The 22062-nt window shown below is 48.2% G+C and overlaps 1 protein-coding gene across 1 annotated transcript; it reads right to left on the bottom strand.

Moving 5' to 3' along the window:
• Positions 1-80: 80 nt before the first annotated feature.
• LOC117872959 (tumor necrosis factor receptor superfamily member 10A-like) lies at positions 81-20062 on the bottom strand. The gene is made up of 10 exons (XM_034761849.1): positions 19823-20062; positions 10839-10977; positions 8389-8520; positions 6996-7110; positions 6740-6828; positions 6388-6495; positions 5512-5543; positions 4187-4396; positions 3223-3295; positions 81-2259 (listed from the first exon to the last, which is right to left on the bottom strand). The coding sequence occupies exons 1-10, from the start codon at positions 19877-19879 to the stop codon at positions 1967-1969; spliced, it is 1248 nt and encodes a 415-aa protein (XP_034617740.1). The 5' UTR covers positions 19880-20062; the 3' UTR covers positions 81-1966.
• Positions 20063-22062: the final 2000 nt, after the last annotated feature.

The raw sequence follows: 22062 nt of genomic DNA, 5'->3' as shown, positions 1-22062 counted from the left end.
ACCTATCAAGGAGGCCCCCACTCCCACCCCCAGCTGCCGAAAGCTTATTACAGTGGGTGACGTTTCTTCTGCCAGGCAAACGTTGGTTTTGACACAAAACAAGGTGGGTTTGGGGCAAGTGCCCCTGAAGGTCTGATTCTCCTTTGCCATGCACCTGGTGTAATTTACAGCTGTGCCACATGGGTGTCAAATGTCATATGAAGGTCATTGGTTAGGGGAGAGAGGAGAGATGCAGATACCCAGGAGCAAGAGTTTGCTATGCTGTGGTTAGTTCCATGAAGGGGAAAACCAGTGTGGGTTCATCATAACATAAGCCACAATGAACTGTGTGGACCAGATGATGTAAATGTGTGATTTGAGCTATGTAGATACACACCAGCTCGATCTCCATTGAAACCCAGACCACTAAGTCTTCATTGTGGCTGAAGGCGGGGAAAGAATGAGAAAAATTTTAGCGTATAAAAAAGTTTATTCTTCCTTCATAAGAGTCATGTATAAAAACTGGAAATATTTAAGAAAAAAAACTGGCTGGGCCAGAGCTCTGTATAAACAACCACACACAGGAAAAAGGAAAAAACCAATCCTATTTTTATATTAACTTAAAAGGTAATATTTACATTTAAAATTCCTAATAAATACATAAATATGGTATCTACTTTTGCTTCTTGTTTCAAGCACAGCTTTAAAACCTAGGGAGGGATTTGGTCAGGGAAGGGGAGGGTACTTCTGACATTCAAGCATGAATAGCCTCCATCTTTTCCATGAGATGCTGGAGGTGAGGAAGTGACTGCTGTCCAATCTGCATGCTGAGCAGAGGCCTGCTAACAAGGTGGATAGCAGAGACCAGCCTGCAGGAGGGCTGGATGGTTGCCCCTTGCAGATAGGTCAGGTTCAGCCAGCTCAGTAACTGCAGGTAATTCCAACAGCCAATAAAATTGTCCCTGAACTATGTACAAAAGATACTAGGACTGATGACCGGACAGTGCATCCTTGTGCATCTGATAGGGGAGGAACACATGTTTAACTTCACAGCCCCTTGTGAGGTAGGGCAGCGCTATTATCCCCATTGCTCAGAAGGGGAATGGAGGCACAGAGGACTCAACCAAGGTCCCACATGAAGTCTGGCAGAGCAAGGATGTGAACCCAGGTCTCCCGAGTCCCATGTAGTGCTCTAATCACTGAGCCATCATTCATCTCTGCTGGGATTTGGCATCTTCTAAAAGACAATACCCCTGGATCACAGTATCAGTACCAATAGGGTAGATAGTTATTTGCCCCTCACTCCAGTAAAGTCCTCAGGTTTTAGGTACTAGATGGTCTAACCCTACCTGTTTTAGAGGTAGGGTTAGACCATATCTACAGCTAAGATGTACAGTGGGTATCAAATGACCCAGGAACCAATTAAAACCTGCCCGTCACAGATGGAGGTAGAGGCCCTGGCCAGCTGGCTGAGGCTTGTCAAGTTTTCTAGAAGGCTAAAGCATCCAGCAGCAGCAGCAGGAGGTATAACATTTAGTCAGAGCTTTCAGAGGTGGCCCTGAATGACAAACATGCCAGCTTTGCCTGTTCCAGTTCCCTCCAGCTGCCAATAGCCAAGTCCCTGCAGTTGGAAAGAGCCAGGCGATGCCAATACCCACCGGGGTAAGATTCCAGTGGTGCTCCACAATAACGTATTAGCAGAGTCATTGCAACAGAGTGTTACAAGGAAATCCCAGCCTGGATGACTGACAGTAACTTAGATTCTGTCATTCAGAGGAAGAACCTGTGGTTTGTTCAACAGCTTTTGCAGCATCACTCTTCCTAGAGGGCTTGCAAGGCTCTTGTCTCTAGAAGACAACCAACTCACCCAGCCCAGCTGGTATCTAGCAAGGATGCCTTACTCAGGAGCAGCCCAGGGTATATCTGGAATTTCAGAGGCATTTATTGTTCTGGCTTGGAGAGAAGCAAGGCCATCCCACCCTGTTCCTCAGTTTAATTCTTCTTCTTCTTCATAAAGGCCAATAAGCTTGGAGCAGATAATGTCTGCGACGCCCTTGAGATCAATCTTGTCTAGTGTCTCCAGTAGCTGGTTGACAGAAGCTCCTACTCCTGCTTTGTTCAGCCAGGTGCATAACATCTGGTAATGTGGCTCCTGTGAGTACTTGTCACTCCTCTCTGCGATCTCAATCTCGTTCTCTGTGAGGAGGAGGGCTCTCCCAAACCGTCTCCAGTCCTTGAAGGGCACTTCTTGAGTGAAGGTGTCGAAGGAGCACCGCAAAGCTGGGGGAGAGCCAAGGCACAAGCACCCCATGAGAACAGAGTAGACAGGGACCCTGGCTGTCTGTTCTGGTAGCTTCCATATCCCATCATGCCACACTAGGCCAGCTACTCTCATATCCCCATCAGACACTGGATATAACTCCACCCATACTCATTGTGCAATATTATCCCATGGGAGAAGCAGGGAGATTTCTTCCTGACCCCACCTCCCCACAGTAATCAGATCATACCCTGAAGCATGGGAATGATTCACTTTTGTTGCTATTAACCATGTTAGAGGGCTAACTAAACTATCCCTTTTAAAGGAAAAAAGTTATTTGTCTCAAAGAGAGACCATACAAAATGCCAGTCACCCTCCCTACCTTCCCCCCCTCCCCACTTCTTCCCTGGCCTATTCCCCATGTGGCTGTGAAGATCACTGGGACACAGATGTTGGACCCCAGTTAGTTATCCCCAAGCTATAGGACAGTCAGGAACACACAGGGGAAGGATGAGCCCCACTAAGGTTCCCTTTCTCTCAAGGGATTTTGTGTCTGCCAGGCCGAGGGGACTTATCCAGAGCTAGCAGAGGTTGTGTCAGTCTCCTCCTGAGGAATGGCTTATCCCATGAAGGGAATGTTCATAGAAGACTTGTCTCCTCCCAAGTTTTTCCTGACCAAAAAATTTGCAAGTTCCCATTTCTATTCTCTTTCCTCCCCTCCCCGTTTCTATGCAAAGAAGGGGGAGAAATCAAACCAAAACCCAAAATGAAAGTTTGTTAATATTTTTTAGCTGAAATGGATTTAAAGTGAAAAAAAAGTTAGCAAAAAGTTTTTTGAAGCATTTTGATCAGCCCTGTTTTTAAGCTAGGGGGTAGGGGGGAGGAGAGGGGGGATATGGTGGCACTCAGAAGGCACCCATCGAGGCTACAACACATCCCATGGAGGCCCAAAACACTATAACAGACCACCCCAAAACACTTACTCTCTATTGGGTCCTTTCCTCTCCCTGGAACCAGTTTCTTCCTCCTGCTTGCCATCTGAGATGCTGGGTTTCTCTGCAACACATGGGAAGATGACAACACACCTCCATTACCATAGGCAACACGCTGACACATGGAAAGATCCCTATGGGGCAGGTCTGAGCCTCTGGGCACAGCTGCTCTGGATTGTCAGGATCTCCTCCATCCCATGGTTACTGGGCTGGATTCTCAGACTGAAGCCCCCAGCAGCCTATAATCTAATGCACACTGATGTCACCAGCTACCAGTAAGCACCAGCAAAAAGGGGACTTTCCTCTTCTCCCCTGGCTGATGCTGAGTCATGCAGGAGATTTTATGCTGAGTAGTCTGCCCTTCCTGCAAGACTCTTCAGTTAAAACTACTGTACAAGGATCATCTGAACCTCCTTAGCAGTGATATGCTGGGACCCCTAACCTGGGGCATGGGGAACAGCTCTGCTACTCCCCAAGAGGAGGAAAAGAGCCATGACCCTGCTCATGACCCATGGTATCTGTGCAGAGTATTCAGCACCCCACGGTTACAAGCCTTCTGCTCAGCCCGGGATATTGTTAAGTGCTGCAGGCAGCAGACCCTGCAGTTCTTCACTTCTTCCACATGCCATAAGAGACCAGGCCTGGCTGGGAGATCCTGCATTGCTAACCCTCATCACTCCTTCCCTGGCCAGGAGAACTAGATGAGCCAGTCCCGCAGGGCAGGGACAGGCCTTGGAGACTGAAATCACTTGATCCGTAGACTCATGCTAGGGCACTCTGGCCACAGGCACCTAATCCCCATAGTGGCAAAGACTGAACTCGTAATCTTCAGCTCTCAAGAACCTGCTTGATTAGAAGAGAAATTTGCAACAGGTCAGATGTTAAAAAGGGACTGATATCAACCTGATTAAGTCTTAGATCAGGTACATGCAGTAAGGGTACATCAGAAAGTTACCTCCTGCTTGGGGGCACTGTCTGCTGCAGATAGAGCCGTAGTCTCACATTGGCTATTCTTCCTTACTGCTTCTTTAGGGTCTGACACAGCCAGCAACCCATGCTGGGATTCCTGATCTAACTGCTCATTCCGCCTGTTGTCCTGAGTTGCCAGCCTCCCTCGAGTGCAGTTCCTCAGTGGTGACAGGATATGAGCCTTTGTTAAGGAAAACTAAAAGACAAACAACTCTTTAAAACCAGCAGTACCACATCTGGAGGTATCAAATTCCAAAGGATCAGGACTGTAGAGAGGCCTATTGAAGTGTTACTTCAGAAGAAGCAGATTTCAGAAGCTACCATAAGAGTTAGAGATGGACCCAATCCCCCAAATCTGGGTCTGAGCACCCAAGTTTGGTGGAGGGTTGGAATGTGGTCCCAGAGCCTAAACTATGAAATACTGGCCAACCTGAGAATCTCTAATCTGGAAGTGGGGTCTCCAACCCCTCTGCATTTCTGCTAGGGCGGGTAGAATCTAAACTCCCCATAGAGACTAAACCAGACTGTCCATCTGTGACAGATTTACAGCTGGAAGAGGCCTGCTTTCTAATCTGGGTGCAGCCAAATTCTCAGAAGACCAACTTGCAGGAGCTCAATACTTTCAGATCCATACCTCAAGCCTCACACTCCCCTCCTGGAACCCTCCCCAGCTAACCTAACCCCTAATCATCTCATTGCCACATCTCCACTCAAGACAAGAACAAGAGTGCTATGGGATGGACACCCCCTCACAATGATGGGCATGCCAAGTGAACAGCCTGCTGTGTTTGTGCCTGGGATGGCGGGTCCCAGGGAAGAAGGGGGCGGGATGATGATGTTTCACCACCATCATGCAAACAAGATATCAGCTTCTGTGCAGCTGTCAGCTACCTCAGAGGCCAAGCTGAAGGGGAGGAAAAAAAAAAAAAATAATAATAATAAATGACAACTCCCTGGCCAGAGATTGCCTTGAGTCACACAACTGCGTGAGTCCCTGCATAGCCTCAGTCCCCACCCCCATAGCTACAAGAGCTTCTGGCCCAACACTCCTCACTTTCCGACAGTGAAGGAAAAGGAGCCACTGCTCACCCCATGCTCTTGGAAGCCCTGTGGTAGCAGCTTCCTTAGTTGGACCTATGCAGATCCCATGGGAACTTAACAGGCTCACACTTTCTGGTTACAGGCAGATCTTTGAAAGTCCAGGTAAGTAGGTAGTGAGTGAGAAAGAGTGTGTGTGAGAATGACAGAGTAAAATCAGACTCTGATTAAACCCACTCTCCCCAGACTGCACAGCTGACCAAAGTGACTCACCTTGAAGCTGGAGGACATCTTTCTTGAATCACCTGGAAAAGAAAGAGGAGCTGATTAGCAGCTTTCACCCTTCCCCTTGAGCCTCCCGTCTTTACCTTGCACAGGGTCCTTGTGCAGAAGGAGGGGGAAGAGGGAAGTGGCTTGCAGCCAAGCCTGAACTGAGTCATTCCCACCCCACAGTCAAGCCATTTGAGTTCTGTTTGGCTGCTACAACCCAACCACCTTCCCCATTACACTAGGGGCAGTGGTTCTCAACCTATTTACCATTGTGGGCTGCATATGCAGCTCTTGGTGTGTTACATCACACACACACACACACACACACCCCTGAGGCGGTCATGTGGGCCACAACTGTGTGCACAGATTAGGCCACAAGTGTCCTGCAGGTTGAGAACAAAGGACCTGTATCTTGGGAGCCCACACAAACTATCCCTTCCCCTTTGCTGGCATGTCAGCATTCAGGACTATCTGCTGGTGTGTGTGGATCTTAGAGCACTTTGAGGGAAGAATTATCAGCACACCACACATATATATATATATATATATATATATATGACCAGGCTAGGGCACAGTTAAGGTTGAAAAACCCTTTCTGTTCAAAGCTGATAATTCTTCCCTCAAAGTGCTCTAAGATCCACACACACCAGCAGATAGTCCTGAATGCTGACATGCCAGCAAAGGGGAAGGGATAGTTTGTGTGGGCTCCCAAGATACAGGCCTCCCAAAATGCTGATGTGTTTAACACAAAAACAAACGAAAAAAAAACACACCTTTTTACCGAAACACTCTTTCTGCCTCTGGACTATATGCACACCCCCCCCCCCCCCCCCCCCCCCGCCCCATGTCATGACTCCCCACCCTGTGAGCATCTCTTACCTCCAGAAGATGAGTTGCGACTGTACCAGCACCACAACAAGACTGCAAGCAAGATCAAGATCATGACTAGCGCTGCAATCCAAACTGCCGTCCAGCCTGCAATGCCACCTGAAGGAGAAGAAACACGTCCTGAGAAAGCACTCGTGAAAAAACAGCCAGATTCTCCTTTCAGCCAGCAATTCCAGTGGAGTCGCTTCTTATTCACAGCAGTGAGTGAAAAGAATCAGGCCCAGGGAGTCTGAACGCCCACCTTTCTCCTTCAAGTACAGCACTGAGTTAAACATGAACTCACGCTGCTTCTGCAGGCATCTCCCCCCTCAATGCCCACTCCCCGATAACCCTCTGCCCTTACCTGCCACAGGAGGAGGGCCTGTGGGATGCACACATTGGATGTCACTTTGTGGTGTGCAGGAACTGACCTGCACGTCTCCATCAGGACACCTGGGAAACAGATGAAAATAGATCAGAACGAGGGAGTTAACGGCAAGCCTACAGAGCACAGTTATCAGATGCTTCTGCTTCAGCACGGATGACCCACCCATCTCCCCCAGCCTTGGTCAGATACTTCCCCTGCTTCCTCCCCAACCCAGTACAGCAGCAGCTCTGACCTGAGTCTGCACCTCTGGCATATTTCACAGGGATGGTCTGGAGAGCAGAAGGTACCATTCTTGCAAGTACACTGCGTGTTCTTACTGCTGTTGCAACGACTCAGCTGCACCTCATCTGGAGAGGATAGGAAAGACAACTCGGTTAGAGCACTGCCTCACCCACACCCATGTTGCCAAGGCAGAGCATCCAACATCGGTGTAATGAGCAAGAAAGGCTTTTCTTGCATTAATGGGTCTGATGAGGTAAGGCTGTTACCTCTGTTTGGACTGAGGGGCTCAGTTCCTTCTTGCTGGGGCTAGGGATCCTGCCTGCTCTACACAGACAAGATCCTGAGTCACTTTTCCTCCCTCAGCCACTCCTGTAGGAGGCACTGGTTGATTGCATCCATACACCCAAGAGCGGACAGCTGTTCTCATGCTTGTAAATAAGGTAGGAAAAATTCATGTTTCCCTTCCTCCTCCCCAAATACAATTTTCACAGATATCAAATTTTCTATTTGAATTATTACAGCTGTGGGAAATCATTGGGGAGGAAGGCCAGACAATTAAATGACAGCAAGATTCTGTAACTGCTAAAAAAAATTGTCAACATCCCATGTCAAAATATAAAAGTAGTAAATATCCTTAAGCCAAACTCTAGTAAATTCTCCAGCAGCATTTTGCTTACTTTGCCCATCTGTAAATAGCAGACATTATCAATGGAAGTTTGTGTCAGGGTGTACATATGTGAAATGGACATTTACCAATAAAAGTTTAATCCTTCCAGCCTACTTGTAAAGCATACATTGCATCTCCACCCACAGCAGCTGGTCCACATGGAAGATAACAGCCTACAACTGCTGCCAGATGACAGTTAGTATTACACTAACTCAAGTAGCAAAGGTCTGTGCTGCAGAGCTCAAGGTCTTCGCAAGCCTTAACAATTGCTTACAGTTTGTTATATTTTATAGAGATAATGGGATCTATTCAGCCCTGGCATATGCAGGTACAATGGAGTCAATGGTGCTGCACCTGCTTATGCCTGCTCTGCTGTCAAAAGCCAAACCACCAATCCTAATAATAGACTAGCAGGAGGTGCTGTGCATGGGGCTCATGCATCTGCCCATCACTCAGTAACTTTTAGCTTCTCTAATGCAAGATGCTCTCAGCCAAGCTCATTTACCACAGAGTAAGCCACTTATTTGTAATGTAGTGGCAGCAAACAGCCCCAGTCATTGACCAGTAGGTTATCGTGCTAGGCACTGTATGAACAGAACCAGCCACCTGTCCCTGGTCCATGGAGTTTACAATCCCTCCATCGTTTGAGTCAAACTAGCACTGTGAACTGAACACAGTGGAAAAAACTGCCCCCCTGGAGGAATGGAGGACCTCAGCATCTATTTCTCCTCAGTACCTTTTCTGCAGACACGACAAGTCAGGCATTTGGAAAGTGCATTGGGGTACTCTGTAAATTCAACTCCTTCTTCACACTGAGAGCACTTCCCGCTAGTGTTCGAGGTAACACAGTGCTTTTCAACATGGAAACCTGCAGGAAAGGAGGAGGAGATATGTGAAGAGAGAGACAGACAGATAGATACAGGACAAAGAGTACACAGGGGGCGTTTCCCATGAATAAAAAGGGCTAGACCTACATTCACTGAAATCAAAATGTGGCAAACTCAGAACTGATAAAAGGAAACACTTCCCACATAATGTGTAATTAGACTGTGGAACTCTGACACAGGAAGTTAAGGCCAAGAACATAGCAAGGTTCAAAAAGGGATTTACATGGCTATCCTAATAAATAATTAGGATAACCTAGAATTAGAACGATGTTGGAAGGGATATTAAATCTCCTGCTTCAGGGTTTAAGCCAAATCTCTAACTCCTGAAGACCAGGAGGAGACTATGTTGGAGGCAGATTATCACACGTCTACCTCCTGCAGGGGTGTAATGAGATAGGATGACCACAGGAGTGTCTTGAGACCATTGTATTTAGTGTTCTGACTTGTCTGTATGCCTGAGCCAGCTCCCAAAAACTGGGAACATTTCAAAGATTATGTTAAGGTGAGTCAGACTATGTGGGCCCTTGGACTAGCCCTCGATGTCAATAGATGTTCTAGATATGTGCATCTGGCTTGGGGGAGCCTACAGATTCTGGAACGGGAAAGGGGTGGGGAATTCATGCAAAAATCTCAGAGCAGGTTATGCAGCTAGCCAGCCAGCCCTATGAGGCCGCTAGGGTGACCAGATGTCCTGATTAAAATCAGGATTGTCCCAATATTAGGGGCTGGGTCTTCTATAGGACCCTCTTCCCACCCCCACTCATAAACCTATTCTGCCAGCCTAATTATAATTTTGACAAATATCAGCGCTTATTTACATTTTCACAGCTGTGGGAAGTTATGGATGGTCAGGCAATAATCCTTGTGACAGATGTTGAGATTCAAAACGTTAAATATTTGTAACTGTTAAACAAATGGTCAACACTGCATGTCAAAATATACAATGTAAATATCCTGAAATCCAAACTCTGTTCCCAAACAGCGTATTTCTTACTTTTTTCTATCAATGGTATTTTTTGTTTGGGAGTATATGGGGAAAAACATTTATCTGTTTCTAAAATAAATCTAATCCTTCCAAGCCTACACATGACCACCCACCCCTCACTCCCTGCGGAAGAGGGCAGTGACTTGTTCACAGGAGGTTGGCTGACAAAGCAGGAGTTTGGAATATAAGGAGCCAGTTTGGCCTGACAGAGGGACCTTCATTTTGTCTCAAATAGACAGGACCTTTTGTACTGTGGAAGGGGCGGAACTGCCAGGGTATCCACAAGACTGATGGGGATGGGAGGAGAGGGTGTTACTGGGAAAGCATTTAGATCCTTTTGTTGTTTTATATGGTCTCCGGGAGACTTTTTATTATTAAACATACTCTGCAAATCTAAGCCCCTAGTCAGGAGGGAGAGGGGCATGGATCCCTGCTCACAGAGAGGTGATGGTTAGAGATCTGGGACATGAGAGGCATTCCTGGAGCAGACCACAGAGTGGGGGCAAAGGGGCAGCCACCCTAGAACTGACATGGGGATCTTACAGCTTGTACAGCATCTGGAGCCAACCATTGTCAGATATAGGATTCTGTACTAGAGGGACGCTGGTGTGGTCCAGTCTAGCAATTCTTACAAATTATAAATAAATTATAAATTAATGGAGATATCCTATCTCCTAGAACTGGAAGGGACCTTGAAAGGTCATCGAGTCCAGCCCCCTGCCTTCACTAGCAGGACCAAGCACTGATTTTGCCCCAGATCCCTAAGTGGCCCCCTCAAGGAGGGAACTCACAACCCTGGGTTTAGCAGGCCAATGCTCAAACCACTGAACTATCCCTAGTATTGCTATTACAGATGAGTAAGCAGCAGTGAAGGACTGAGATGGAGATTGCTACCCACTCACAGGCTACTGGTAACCCCACTGCTCTGGTATCCTGGGGGTGGGGAGGGGGGGGGGGGAGGAGGGAAGATGGACATGGACACAGAGACCCAGTGGCACATGCACCAGGCACAGCTGGAGCAGGCAGCATTACTGCAATGGCAACTCTCACCCCCATGTACACCTAGGACGGGGCAGTGGGTGGAGAGTGTGATGCCCCCTACAGGATGGTGAAGGAGGAGAGGGGAAGAGCTGGAGAGCAAAGTCATCCCTTGTACCCCAGGATGGGGACAGAACAGGGCTGGATAGCAAAGGCTCAGGACACAGCAGGCAGCTGCAGGACAGCTGAGTTTCCTAGTTATCCCCAGAGCAGGGACAGTGCAGGCAGGTGGCAGAAGAGAGGGGAGCAAATGAGGCAGCTCTGGGTGTATCGTACCTGCAGGGCACTTTCTGCAAAGATGATCTTCATGTTGGTAGAACTCAGAGTCCTCCGTGCCGCGACTCAAAGCTACGGGGATCAACAGGGGCCCCTCTGGATACTGGGCCAGCGAGACACTTGCTGACTTGGCTTCATGCTAAAAATAGATGTAAAGACAGAGGGTCAGTTGAGTTTGAGTGGCTGATCCGCTGAAGCGACAGCATCTCGCTGAAGACCGGAAGGCTGGGAAGTATGGGGATTGGGGCGGGGGGGGGGGGGGGGGGGGGGAAAAGGGCGGGGGGGGGACCCAAAAAGAAAAAAAAAAAAAAAAAAAAAAGATGTGGACCAAGGACCGGGAGTAAGGACTCCTGGGTTCTAGTCCCAGTTCTACCACTGGGTGGCCTTGGGCACTTCATTCCCCTCTCTATGCGCATATCTCCTCAGGGAACAACAAAGGCCCTCAACCCCCTGGAGAGGTTAATAAAGGTTTACTGGGATCCCCGGGTGTAAGGGCCTACAGAAGGGTGCAGGATTGTCAAGATTTCCCTGTAATGATCCTCTCCCACCTGTGTTTGGTGCTTGTGAATGAATGGTCAATTGTGGTGGGATTGAGGTGCTGGAGGAGGAAGAGGAGCACACGCAAAAGCAGCATCGCCTCCCCCCCCACCCATGCTAAAAGTTTACCAGCTATACCACAAGAAAAACCACTGACAGGGTGCTCAGAGTAGGGTGACCAGATGTCCATTAGCCTCTTAGAGTTGGTAGGGCAACTCCCACCTGTTCATGTTCTGTGTATATGTATATCTATCTCCTTACTATATGTTCCATTCTATGCATCCGATGAAGTGGGCTGTAGCCCACAAAAGTTTATGCTCAAATAAATTTGTTAGTCTCCAAAGGTGCCACAAGTACTCCTGTTCTTTTTGCCCATTTTATAGGGGCAGTCCTGATTTTGGGGTCTTTTTCTTATATAGGCTCCTATTACCTGTCCTGATATTTCACATTTGCTGTCTGGTCACCCTAGCTCAGAGTGATTCAAGCTTCAGCCTCACGGTTTGAGAGGCCAGAGCTCTCAATGAACAGCCTTGAATATGAGGTAACCTTGTGTTATTTCCCTTTATCTGGTCTAGAAGATCAGGAAGTCCATGGCCTCTTTATCTGCTCTAGTATTACTCATTCATAGGAGGATGTTGCATCAGACCTCACCTTCTAGGAGGTCAGATTAGAGTTATTGTATGGACACATTCTGGATTTATCTTGGGCCAAAATACCAGCCCCACATGACAGTGCAGCCAGCCCCTCTGCAGGACAACAACATTGCTTGGGTGAAAGGTGCAGTATCTTTACAGAGGCAGGTACCATTATCTACCCCCACAAGTACATATGGGGAGGTGGAGGGGGACCGAGGCACAGAGACGTTCCTCTATTGCTGAAGGTCACAGGTCAGGCATAGAATCCAGCTTTCCTCAACTTCCAGCCCTAAGCTTCCTGGCCAAGGCAGATGGCCCAACAAATCTTGGGAAAGCTCCCTTGCTGTGGGAAGACAGAATCCAAGAGGCTCCCAGAAGTTATGGTTACTCATCTTCTCTCAGCACACGCCACGAGAAAAGCCTTTTGTAGGGGGTCTCCTCTAGGTGGCCCTTTTACCTGTTTCCATAACAGACCTCTAGTCTCTGTCCCTTGCCCGCCCACCCCCATCTGCTGCTCCTCACTGGTTCCCACTTTTATTCACACCTGGACAAAAGTATCAGATTGCAATCTTCCTCTAACTCCCACACCACTCCATACATGCTCCTTACTGGGTAGGGAGGGAGAAAGGGAAGGGGCAAGAGATGGAGAAACAGACAATGGGCTGTAGCGTCTCTACTCGCTACAAATCAGCCTGGTGCAACTGCAGAAGCAAGTACAGGGTGAAGGAGGATGTGGTCATTCCCAAACAGGATGAGTTGGGGGAACATACAAAGATCTCCTTAGATTCTCCTGCTGGAGGCACAGCTCAGATACTACCACCTCCCCCACACCATACACTAAATTTATGAAGGGAACAATGGAGAAAATGCCTTTCTGCATTCCATAGGCCTTCATCATGCCTCCACCAAACTAAGCTGCCACTCCCTTCCTCTTTTTTTTTTTTTTTTTTTTTTTTTTGTTCTAAAGACATTTTTCCTCCCACCCCAGTCTCTGGCACCACCTGTGCTAATCCTTCCTCACTCATCCCAATCTTTCTAGGCCAGTCGGAAATGACACGGATCTTTTTTTAGCAGAAAGGAAAGTTTCCCCGAGTGAGCCAGAAGCAGCTTAAAAACAAAAACAAAAAAATCTCTGCAGGAAACAAGGTTTGAAACAATTAAAATGCACTTGACATTAAATAACTGCACAGATCCGAGCTGTGTAAACTTCTCCCAACCCTGTCAACACACACACTTTCTCCACCCAACTACTGGGGAGGGTGTGAGCTAGGAAACTGGCTGCAGCTGGTTTCATGCAATAGTGCTCCCTGAACCTAGGATGACTCAGATCCGTAAACAACATTCTTCAGGCCAGCCCCCATCCCATAGAGAGCACAAACCCTTCTGTTTGTTCTTTGCCGTATCAGGGCTGCACTTTCCAGTGCACAGCAGCAGCTAGGGGAGACTCTCTCGTTTTCTTCAAGCACACACAGATCTTTTGCTAGATGGACACGAGTGAAATTCACCCCTGGTTCCCCCTCCCCATCATCCCAGAGCCACAACCATCCCCTGGTTAACAGCATGATTGGGTCAAAGCTTGAGGTAGAGGAAACTCCAGAGCTCTGCAATAGAGGATGTTCCTTATCCTCAGTTACTCCAGTACAAATCCATCAACTCAAGGCATCACATCACAGCCACTTGTGGCAATACCTCCGGCATTTTAGCTGTGCTCATCATCCCAACAGGTCCCAAAGCACATCAAGAACACCTCCCCGATCCAGGATTGACATCACACACCTCTGCAAGGAGAAGTGGCTGCTACTGAACGATGCAAAACAACTCAACACAGTTTAGGGCAGGAGGCAAGGATACCTCATGGCACTGAAACTGTGGGGGTGGGATATTGGGATGGAAGTTCCTGAGCCGTGGGATTTTGATGCTCACGCAGTGAGGACACGCATGAAAAGAGCCCCAACCCCTAAAAAACAATTTGTTCACCATATGGAAACTCCCAGCCTCTGGAGAGGGACAGAGTGAGAGTCTCCCACATGGCTGCCTGCTAGTAAGGAGTGGGTGAGGGGAAGTGTCTATTCAGCTAGGGAGGTTACAAACCCCCTTACATGCTGGTATATAGATGTAACTAGGGGTGAGCGCATCAACTTGTATCAGCAGAGTTACTGCACCCACCAGGGGCTCCCTGCACTCTTCCGTTCCTCCCACAAGCTCCATGGGTGTCACCCACCCCCTCTAATGCAGGGACGCTGCAACTCCTTCTCTGGGGGTTGCAGTGTGCCCCCCATTCCATATGCTCTGTGTATATGCCATTCCCCACGCAACCATTCCCCTCCACACACCCACATCACTTTTCCCTATGCCAAGAGCTCTGTGCACCCCCACACCATAGTTCCCCCCGCCAGGGGTTCTATATAGCTCCATACAAGGGTCCCTGTTCTCCCCCTCTGCCAGGGGCTGTGTGCACATCCCCATACCTCCCCTTATTTGTCTGGGAGATTGTAACCTGTTGACACCCTGAATGACTATTGGAAGAAGGAGCAGGGGTATTATGCAGGAAGGTGTTAATAGGGCCATTTGTTTGATCTAGACCTGGGGTTCTCAAACTTCATTGCACCACGACCCCCTTCTGACAACAAAAATTACATGACCCCAGAAGTGGGGACCAAAGCCTGAGTCCACCCGAACCCCACTGGCCTGGGCAGGGGGACCAAAGCCCAAGGCTTCAGCCCCAGACCCCACGCAAGTCTAAGCCAGCCTTCATGACCCCCATTAAAATGGGGTCCTGAGCCACAGTTTGAGAACCACCGATCTAGACAATTGCAGAGGGTGCTTAAAGGTATAGCTGCACTAGTCATTTGGCAAGGGCTCAATGTGTATCCCCCATTTTCCTCCTCTCAGTTTTCTGACTTCCCCCTGCAAAAATAGGATTCTGGCCCTTGATACTGAAAACATTCCTAGAAATTTTGGAATTGATCAGATGCAGCATTCCAGAGTGATTTTGATAGATACAAATAGACAAACACAGAAGTGGCATCAAGTTGAACACAAGGCCTTTACAACTTCAACAACACTCCACATATCCATGCGCATTACTCACAGGTAATGAAGTTTGCTTTCACCTCTCCGTAATAAACCCTGTCTAACCTGCAATTACAACCCTGCTGGACAACCAGGTTAGTGTCACTATCAACCCCAACTCTAACAAAAACAGCTGCATCTGTATTGAGACCTGCCTAAGCTACAAGACTTGAAACTCACCAAGCAAGGGAGTGAATAGAAGTTCACCAGAATGTTCTTAACATGAGATAATGTTATCAGCAGACACCCACCGCAGCACCTTACATCAGCCACCCCAAGACAGCTCCCGGGCTATTCCCTTCAAAAGGATAAAATCTAAACTGTAAAGCCCTGGGCGATCCTCAGAGGACACATTTTACATTAAGCTTCAGCCCCCTGTGGTTGGGACATAGCCACAAAAGATTAAGAGACTCGCCCAAGATCACATAAGGTGTGTCTATATTGCATTGTAAACCCAAGTCTGTTGGACCCGAGCTCATGGACTCAGTGTTTCTAAATCTATGCCTGAGCATCCGCACAGTATTGTAAACCAGAGTTTACCATTGCTAGACCCAGGTCTGACAGTTGTACTAATGATCAGCTCCAGCCCCCCAGATGGGTCCTAGGATATGGGTCCCGAGTGTTTGCTGACCCAAGTCTGATTGGTGTGTGTGTGTGTGTGTGTGGACGGAAGAGGCTCAGAGCCCAGGTTTACTGTGTGGTATAGACATAGCCATCGTTCATAACTCTAGTCTCCCTAATCCCAACCCTGTGTTTTAACCATAAGACCTTCTTCTTCCCTAACCCCTTCCCACCCAGCAGAGACACCAGGACTGACTGGGTTGGTCCCTCCAGCTCAAGGTTAAGACACATCAGTGGGGTGAAGGTCACATGGCTATATCCCTCATCTACTGAGAAAACCTGTAACATCCCTGTCCAGGAGCCTAATCCTCGTTCCACTCAAGTCAATGGGACTTCACCCAAGCAGTATACTCAGGCCCATATCTGGGCCATTCTAGGCGGAGGTTTGCCAGCAAGAGCCCTCTACGAGCTCATGAAGCTAAAACACAAGAGGCATGTACCATACAGCCAGGGGAAGGCTTTCTGAGATGAAAACAGGAAACGTAAATCAGTCACCAATGAGGAGATGGATGTTCTTAAAATTACTCACCCTAGTAATATTAATACGTAGCTGTCTGCAGGGGCTACCCCTCCCAGATTAGAGATATTTTTAAGAAGCAAGCCTAGAGAATAGAGTGCATAATTCCCCCACCAGAAGACAGGCCTGGGCAGTTATAGTCCATCCTACAGACTGCTATTTAGTGCAGTATGAATCCCTTATAGCGTGAAATTCACCCCCCCATGCACAGAGCCACAGCAAGGCCTGGGCACCACTTAAATGGTGCTGGCTGTTCACACAGGAGTGTATTTCACCAACAGCGACCTCTGATAGCTCCTAATACAGTTCAGGAGAATGAAGGGGTCATTAGTACAATGTATGGTTATTTAGCAAGCCCTCCTATGGCCCTGCTCAAGCAAGGATGGAAACAAAACATGAAACAAGATGGTTTCAACATAGTTTGGACTGCCGCATCGGACATCAGTATGTTTTTGCAGCATAGAAGGAAACTAGACATATTTTAAACATAACCCAGAACCACAGTACCTGTAGTACCCCATGTGCAATACAAGATAGAATAGATCTGTTTTCCCCCCTTAAATTATTGTTTATGGCCAGCACGGTTCTAGTGTGACACACACACACACACACACACACACCGTTTTCCTCTCCTGCCAATAAAACCAAGTTTTGGAGCATCTCAAAAAAGATATACTGGCATTAGAAAAGGTTCAGAGAAGGGCAACTAAAATTATTAGGGATTTGGAACGAGTCCCATATGAGGGGAGATTAAAGAGGCTAGGACTTTTCAGCTTGGAAAAAAGAAGACTAAAGGTATATAAAACCATGAGTGGGGTGGAAAAAGTGAATAAGGAAATGTTATTTACTTGTTCCCATAATACAAGAACTAGGAGCCACCAAATGAAATTAATGGGCAGCAGGTTTAAAATAAATAAAAGGAAGTTCTTCTTCCCACAGTTCACAGTCAACCTGTGGAACTCCTTGCCTGAGGAGGTTGTGAAGGCTAGGACTATAACAGGGTTTAAAAGAGAATTAGATAAATTCATGGAGGTTAAGTCCATTAATAGCTATTAGCCAGGATGGGTAAGGAATGGTGCCCCTAGCCTCTGTTTGTCAGAGGATGGAGATGGATGGCAGGAGAGAAATCACTTATGTTCTTAAAGTAGACAGCAGAGAATCTACACCAGGCTTACAACATTCTGAAAAAAAGCTTTGATGTCCACACAAAGGAAAAAGTATTAACTCTACTGCATTTTGTAAGACACTTTTAAGTTGACATAACACTTCATGACCCTTGTGTCAGAGAGATTACAGGCTTAAATTTTTTTTAAGTACCCAAAAGCATTTTAGGTGCTTCACAGAAACAAATGAAGCCACGCACTCTGCCCAAAGTCCTTACAGGTGAAGACCCTGATTTGCAGACACTTGAACCACTCTAACTTTAATCCTGGGAGTAGCCCTAGCAAACGTAGCTCCCAGATGGAGCTCAAGGGATCTAGTCACATGAGTAAAGTTAGCTAAATCCAGGTCAAGTTCAGACATAACTCAGCAATTATGGGGTAACAAGAGGAAGGAAAAGGGTGACGCTAACATGACATGATCAGTACGTGATGCACATCACTTCCTAACTGTTTCTTTCAGTATGTTGCTTGGGGTTTGTTTTTGTTTCTAAAAGTTACATCTGATAGTATCTCCACCAGGTTGCCTGAGGAAGGATATAACGCGAGAGATGGGTTCATACAAGTGTTTGACATACAGGACAAGGGACGGAGGCACAAATGAGGGGGTGGGAGAAGCAACTACAGATTATAATAAAGGCTGTCAATAGCAGAACAAAGGGAAATCAACTGGGGAAGGAACATAGAAAGAGACAAGGTATGAGACTGCTGCTCTGAACACAGCGGTGGCTAGTCCGGTTTCAACCACAGCATGGAAAGACCAGAATCCCGTACAAAGTAACTGCACTTCCCGCAGCCAAACAGAACTGCAGATCATGAGCGAAATCCTGCACCCACTAAAGCCAATGACAAAACTCCCATTTTTTTCCAGGAGTCTCCAAGCTCTAGCGCAGAGGTGGGCAAACTACAGCCTGCGGGACCATCCTGTCCGGCCTTTGAGCTCCTGGCCGGAGAGGCTAGCCCCTGGCCTCTCCCCCACAGCCTCAGCTCACCAGCGCTCTCAGTGGTGGGGCTGAGAGCTCCTGCCGGGCAGCGCAGCGGCGTGGCCGGCTCTGGCCGGGTGGCATGGCTGCCAATGCTCCGAGCAGCATGGTAAGGGGGCATGGGCGTGGATAAGGGGCAGGAGGTTCTGGGGGGCAGTCAGGGGACAAGGAGAGGTTGGATGGGGTAGAGGTTCGGGGGGGGGGGCACGTAGCAGTCAGGGAGGATTGGATAGGTGTGGGAGTCCCAGAAGTCCCATGGTAAAGGGGCATGGGAGTCCCAGGGTGTGGATAGGTGTCAGGGCAGTCAGGGAACAGGGGCCGTTGGGTCCCAGGAGGGGGTGGTCTGGGGATAAGGAGCAGGTGGGTTGGCTGGGTCGGGGGTTCTGAGGAGAGGGCAGAGGCCAGGCTGTTTGGGGAGGCACAGCCTTCCCTACCCAGCCCTCCATACAGTTTCAGAACCCCAATGTGACCCTCGAGCCAAAGTGTTTGCCCATCCCTGCTATAGAGCATACACCCTACCAAAATATACTAGGAAGTTCACATCCTAAGAACCACGGTCCCCAAAATTCAAACCTTATTAGTTTAGGAAATAAAAGCAGAAAGTCCCTTGTTCCTCTGTAAGAGCAGCAGGATTGGGTCCAAAAAGTTACTAAACCCAAATGCTCTCTAACCAAACTGGCAAGTCCATCGTTAGAAGAGACACAGAGCTCTGCAAGTTCTTGGAGCGCCGCTGGCAGTAGCAGGATCCAAGCAGGAAACCTCTGCACAGGGAACCTACCCTCAGAATCCAGGAGAAGGGAAAGTCCCCCCCCCCCCCCCACCTCTTCAGTGCAGGGGAGCCTGTAGTCTCTTGGGGCTGGGCAGCGAGTTGGGTACCCCAGCCAGAGCGCAAAGCAAAACCCAGCCACCAACGCTCTCCAAGTATTAGGCCAGGTCTACACGACAGACATATATGGGTGTAACTACGTCGCTCGTAAATCCACCCCCCTGAGCAAGGCAAGGCCTAACCCCCGGTGTAGCCAGGGCTATCCCGGGAGCGGGGCTTCTTCCCTAGGGGTAGGACAGTCTTCACTACAGCAGCCTTTAGCGCACAGACCTGTCCATACCGGCTTCTTGTGATCCCTTCGCCCCCCCGTTACACACATATAAAAACAGCTTGAAAAGTGCCCAGGTGAACGCCTCCCCCGCCCCCCACCTGCCCAGGTGAGCCGCCCGCCCGCCCCCTTGCCTCGCTTATCCAGGCGATTCCCACCCCCAGCTCTGCCCCCTCCTCAGCCATAGCGAGGAAGGGAGCGCACAAGTCCGGACACGTTCCGCAGCGGAGGGGAGACCCAGGGAGCTCCGACCCGGGCCCAGCCTACGCCCCAGGTGAAGGGGCGCTCCGGGTCCTCCCGCCAAGGGGGCTCTGCCCCAGAGTCCCCCCCTTCCCTAGGGGCACCCGGGCCGATCGGTGGCTCACCGCGAGCAGGCAGAGAAGCAGCAGGCTGGTACTCATGCTGGCCAGCCCCGGACTCATCCCGCCGGCGAGGAGGTGGACACCCCCTTAGTCCCCCGCTATCCTGGGCAGGGCTCTCCTAGCTTGCGGCTCTGTGCGCCTGTATCCTCAGCACAGGGGTGCCTTAGTCCCCGAGAGCTCCTTGGCGAACTGTCCGCACGGCTCGCTAGCCAGTAATCGAATAAGCGAGAGCTACACCAAGCAATTTAGAGGAGGAGCCCAGAGGCGGAGGGAGGCGCGCGCGTGGGTAGATCCAGCCCCTCGGACCTGGAGATTTACATCTGTGCGGCTACCTCTCTCTCCAAACCGCGTTAGCTGCACGCACCTGGGCATGGTGCGTCACTTAACTGCACTGCAAGGAGGGAGCCCTGATCCTGCAAACACTCATGCATGTGTGTTACTTTACTCATGCGAGTAATGCCTCTGATTTGGAGAAGGTAACGTTTTGCATGTGCCTAGGGCTCCAGTCCTACAAACAAGAACATAAGAATGGACCTACTGGGTCGGACCATAGGTCCATCTTGCCCAGTATCCTGTCTTCCGACAGTGGCCAATGCCGGGTGCTTCAAAGGGAAAGAACAGAACAGGTTATCATCAAGTGTTACCCAAGTTCAATAAAACTACTCCCTTCAGTAAACCTACTCGTGTGCTTAAGTGACTGCAGGATGGGGGCTGTAGTTAAAAGTTTGATCTAGTTCTCTGTTCACTGCCTTAAAAAAAACACAATAGCAAGAACAAAACAAGACAAATAATTTAAAAGCAATAGTTTGCATGATGTAAAGGCAGAGTTCTCAGTTCCAAGTGAAGTCAGGAGGAAATTCCAAAAGTTAAAGGATCCGATTCCGATCTCACACATATTTAATGACTGAATCCATATGATGCCTGATTTACACCAATCTGAGAGAGCGAAGGAGCAAGCCTAAAGTTACTTACCTTATTGCTAACTCTGCAAGAGTGCAAATTAAGACCCAGGATGTCATTGCTAATGTTATTGAAACACATGCAGCCAGGCTGAGCAAGTGCTGTGGAGGAAACCAATTTCCTGCTTTCTAATGACCAGTTTCCCATCTTCAGTGTTGCATTAAAGGGGGAAGAACATTTTGTTCTTCTTTACCTTTAATCCTGTTGTTTAGGACTCTGACTGGTAGCTGCTGGGGAGGTTGGGGTGTGGGTGTATTATATGAAGGGTAAACTGGGAAGAAATGGTATGTTTCTTTACAAATTGCTTTTTTGTTGTTTGCCTATATCAGATTGTCTTTCTTGTCGTTTGGGCTCGGATCCTGATAACGCTTACATGCGTCCTCAACTTAACTTTAGCCCCAGGGACTAGTCATGGTTGTAAAGTTAGGTAAGTGTTTCCAGGATCAGGCTTTACGCTTGAAATACCCACACAGGGACTGTCTCTGATGCATTAGTAAAGCGATATGGGCATGTCCCTGTTCTCCATAAACAATCATCTGAATGAATTCATTGAGTGCCAAATACATACACAGCATTTTACAAACACATCAGAGGTGGTTTGATGTTGGTATTAATTCCTGGCCTTGGATGATAATAAGATCAGCAAAATATGCTTACAAGAATAAGAAACAAAGACTCAAATGACTCGATTTTCAGCCATGTTGAGCACCATCATCTGAATTTGTGGATACATGCCACCTGTGATAATCAAGCCCCAGAGGAGTCTTCAGCTTCGATTTTAAAACAGAGGAACAGAATGAGTCCAGGGCCACTCTTATGATGACTAGTAAAATATGAATGATTTGAAGAGGCTGTGACATCCTGTATCCCTATGTTCCCCCTTTTTACAAAACTATAATGGATTTTATACAAAGTATATGGGAGGTATCATTTGAAAACTCATAATTTGCTGATCATTATTGTCCTGGTAAAATATGTGTGGCAACATTGTATGTAAAGTTATAAGAGTCTACTATATGATATTACTAAGACATAGTCTAAGGCCATGTCTATACTACCACTTATGTCAGCGAAACTTATGTCGCTCAGGGGTGTGAAAAAAACATACACATCCTGAGCAACATAGTTTCACCAGCATTAGTGGGAGTGTGCACAGCTGCTCGTTGGGGGTGGTTTAATTATATTGAGAGATCTTACAGCAGTACAGCTACGCCGCTGTAATGTCTCTAGTGTAGACATAGCCTAAATCTGGGGAAACAGCCACAAACCAGTACTCAGAAACA

Source organism: Trachemys scripta, chromosome 2 (assembly GCF_013100865.1).
Source record: "Trachemys scripta elegans isolate TJP31775 chromosome 2, CAS_Tse_1.0, whole genome shotgun sequence".
NCBI classification, from domain to species: domain Eukaryota; kingdom Metazoa; phylum Chordata; order Testudines; family Emydidae; genus Trachemys; species Trachemys scripta.
Note: the sequence above shows the minus strand (reverse complement) of the source record. Positions and strands in the feature narration are given on the sequence as shown.

Excerpts from the sequence above, each read along its gene's own strand:
- LOC117872959 (XM_034761849.1), bottom strand. The coding sequence starts at position 19,879 with ATGAGTCCGGGGCTGGCCAGCATGAGTACCAGCCTGCTGCTTCTCTGC. Across the intron at positions 10,978-19,822 it reads TGCTTCTCTGCCTGCTCGCG|CATGAAGCCAAGTCAGCAAG; the intron begins GTGAGCCACCGA and ends ATCTATTTTTAG. Across the intron at positions 3,296-4,186 it reads ACAGTGCCCCCAAGCAGGAG|AGAAACCCAGCATCTCAGAT; the intron begins GTAACTTTCTGA and ends CATGTGTTGCAG.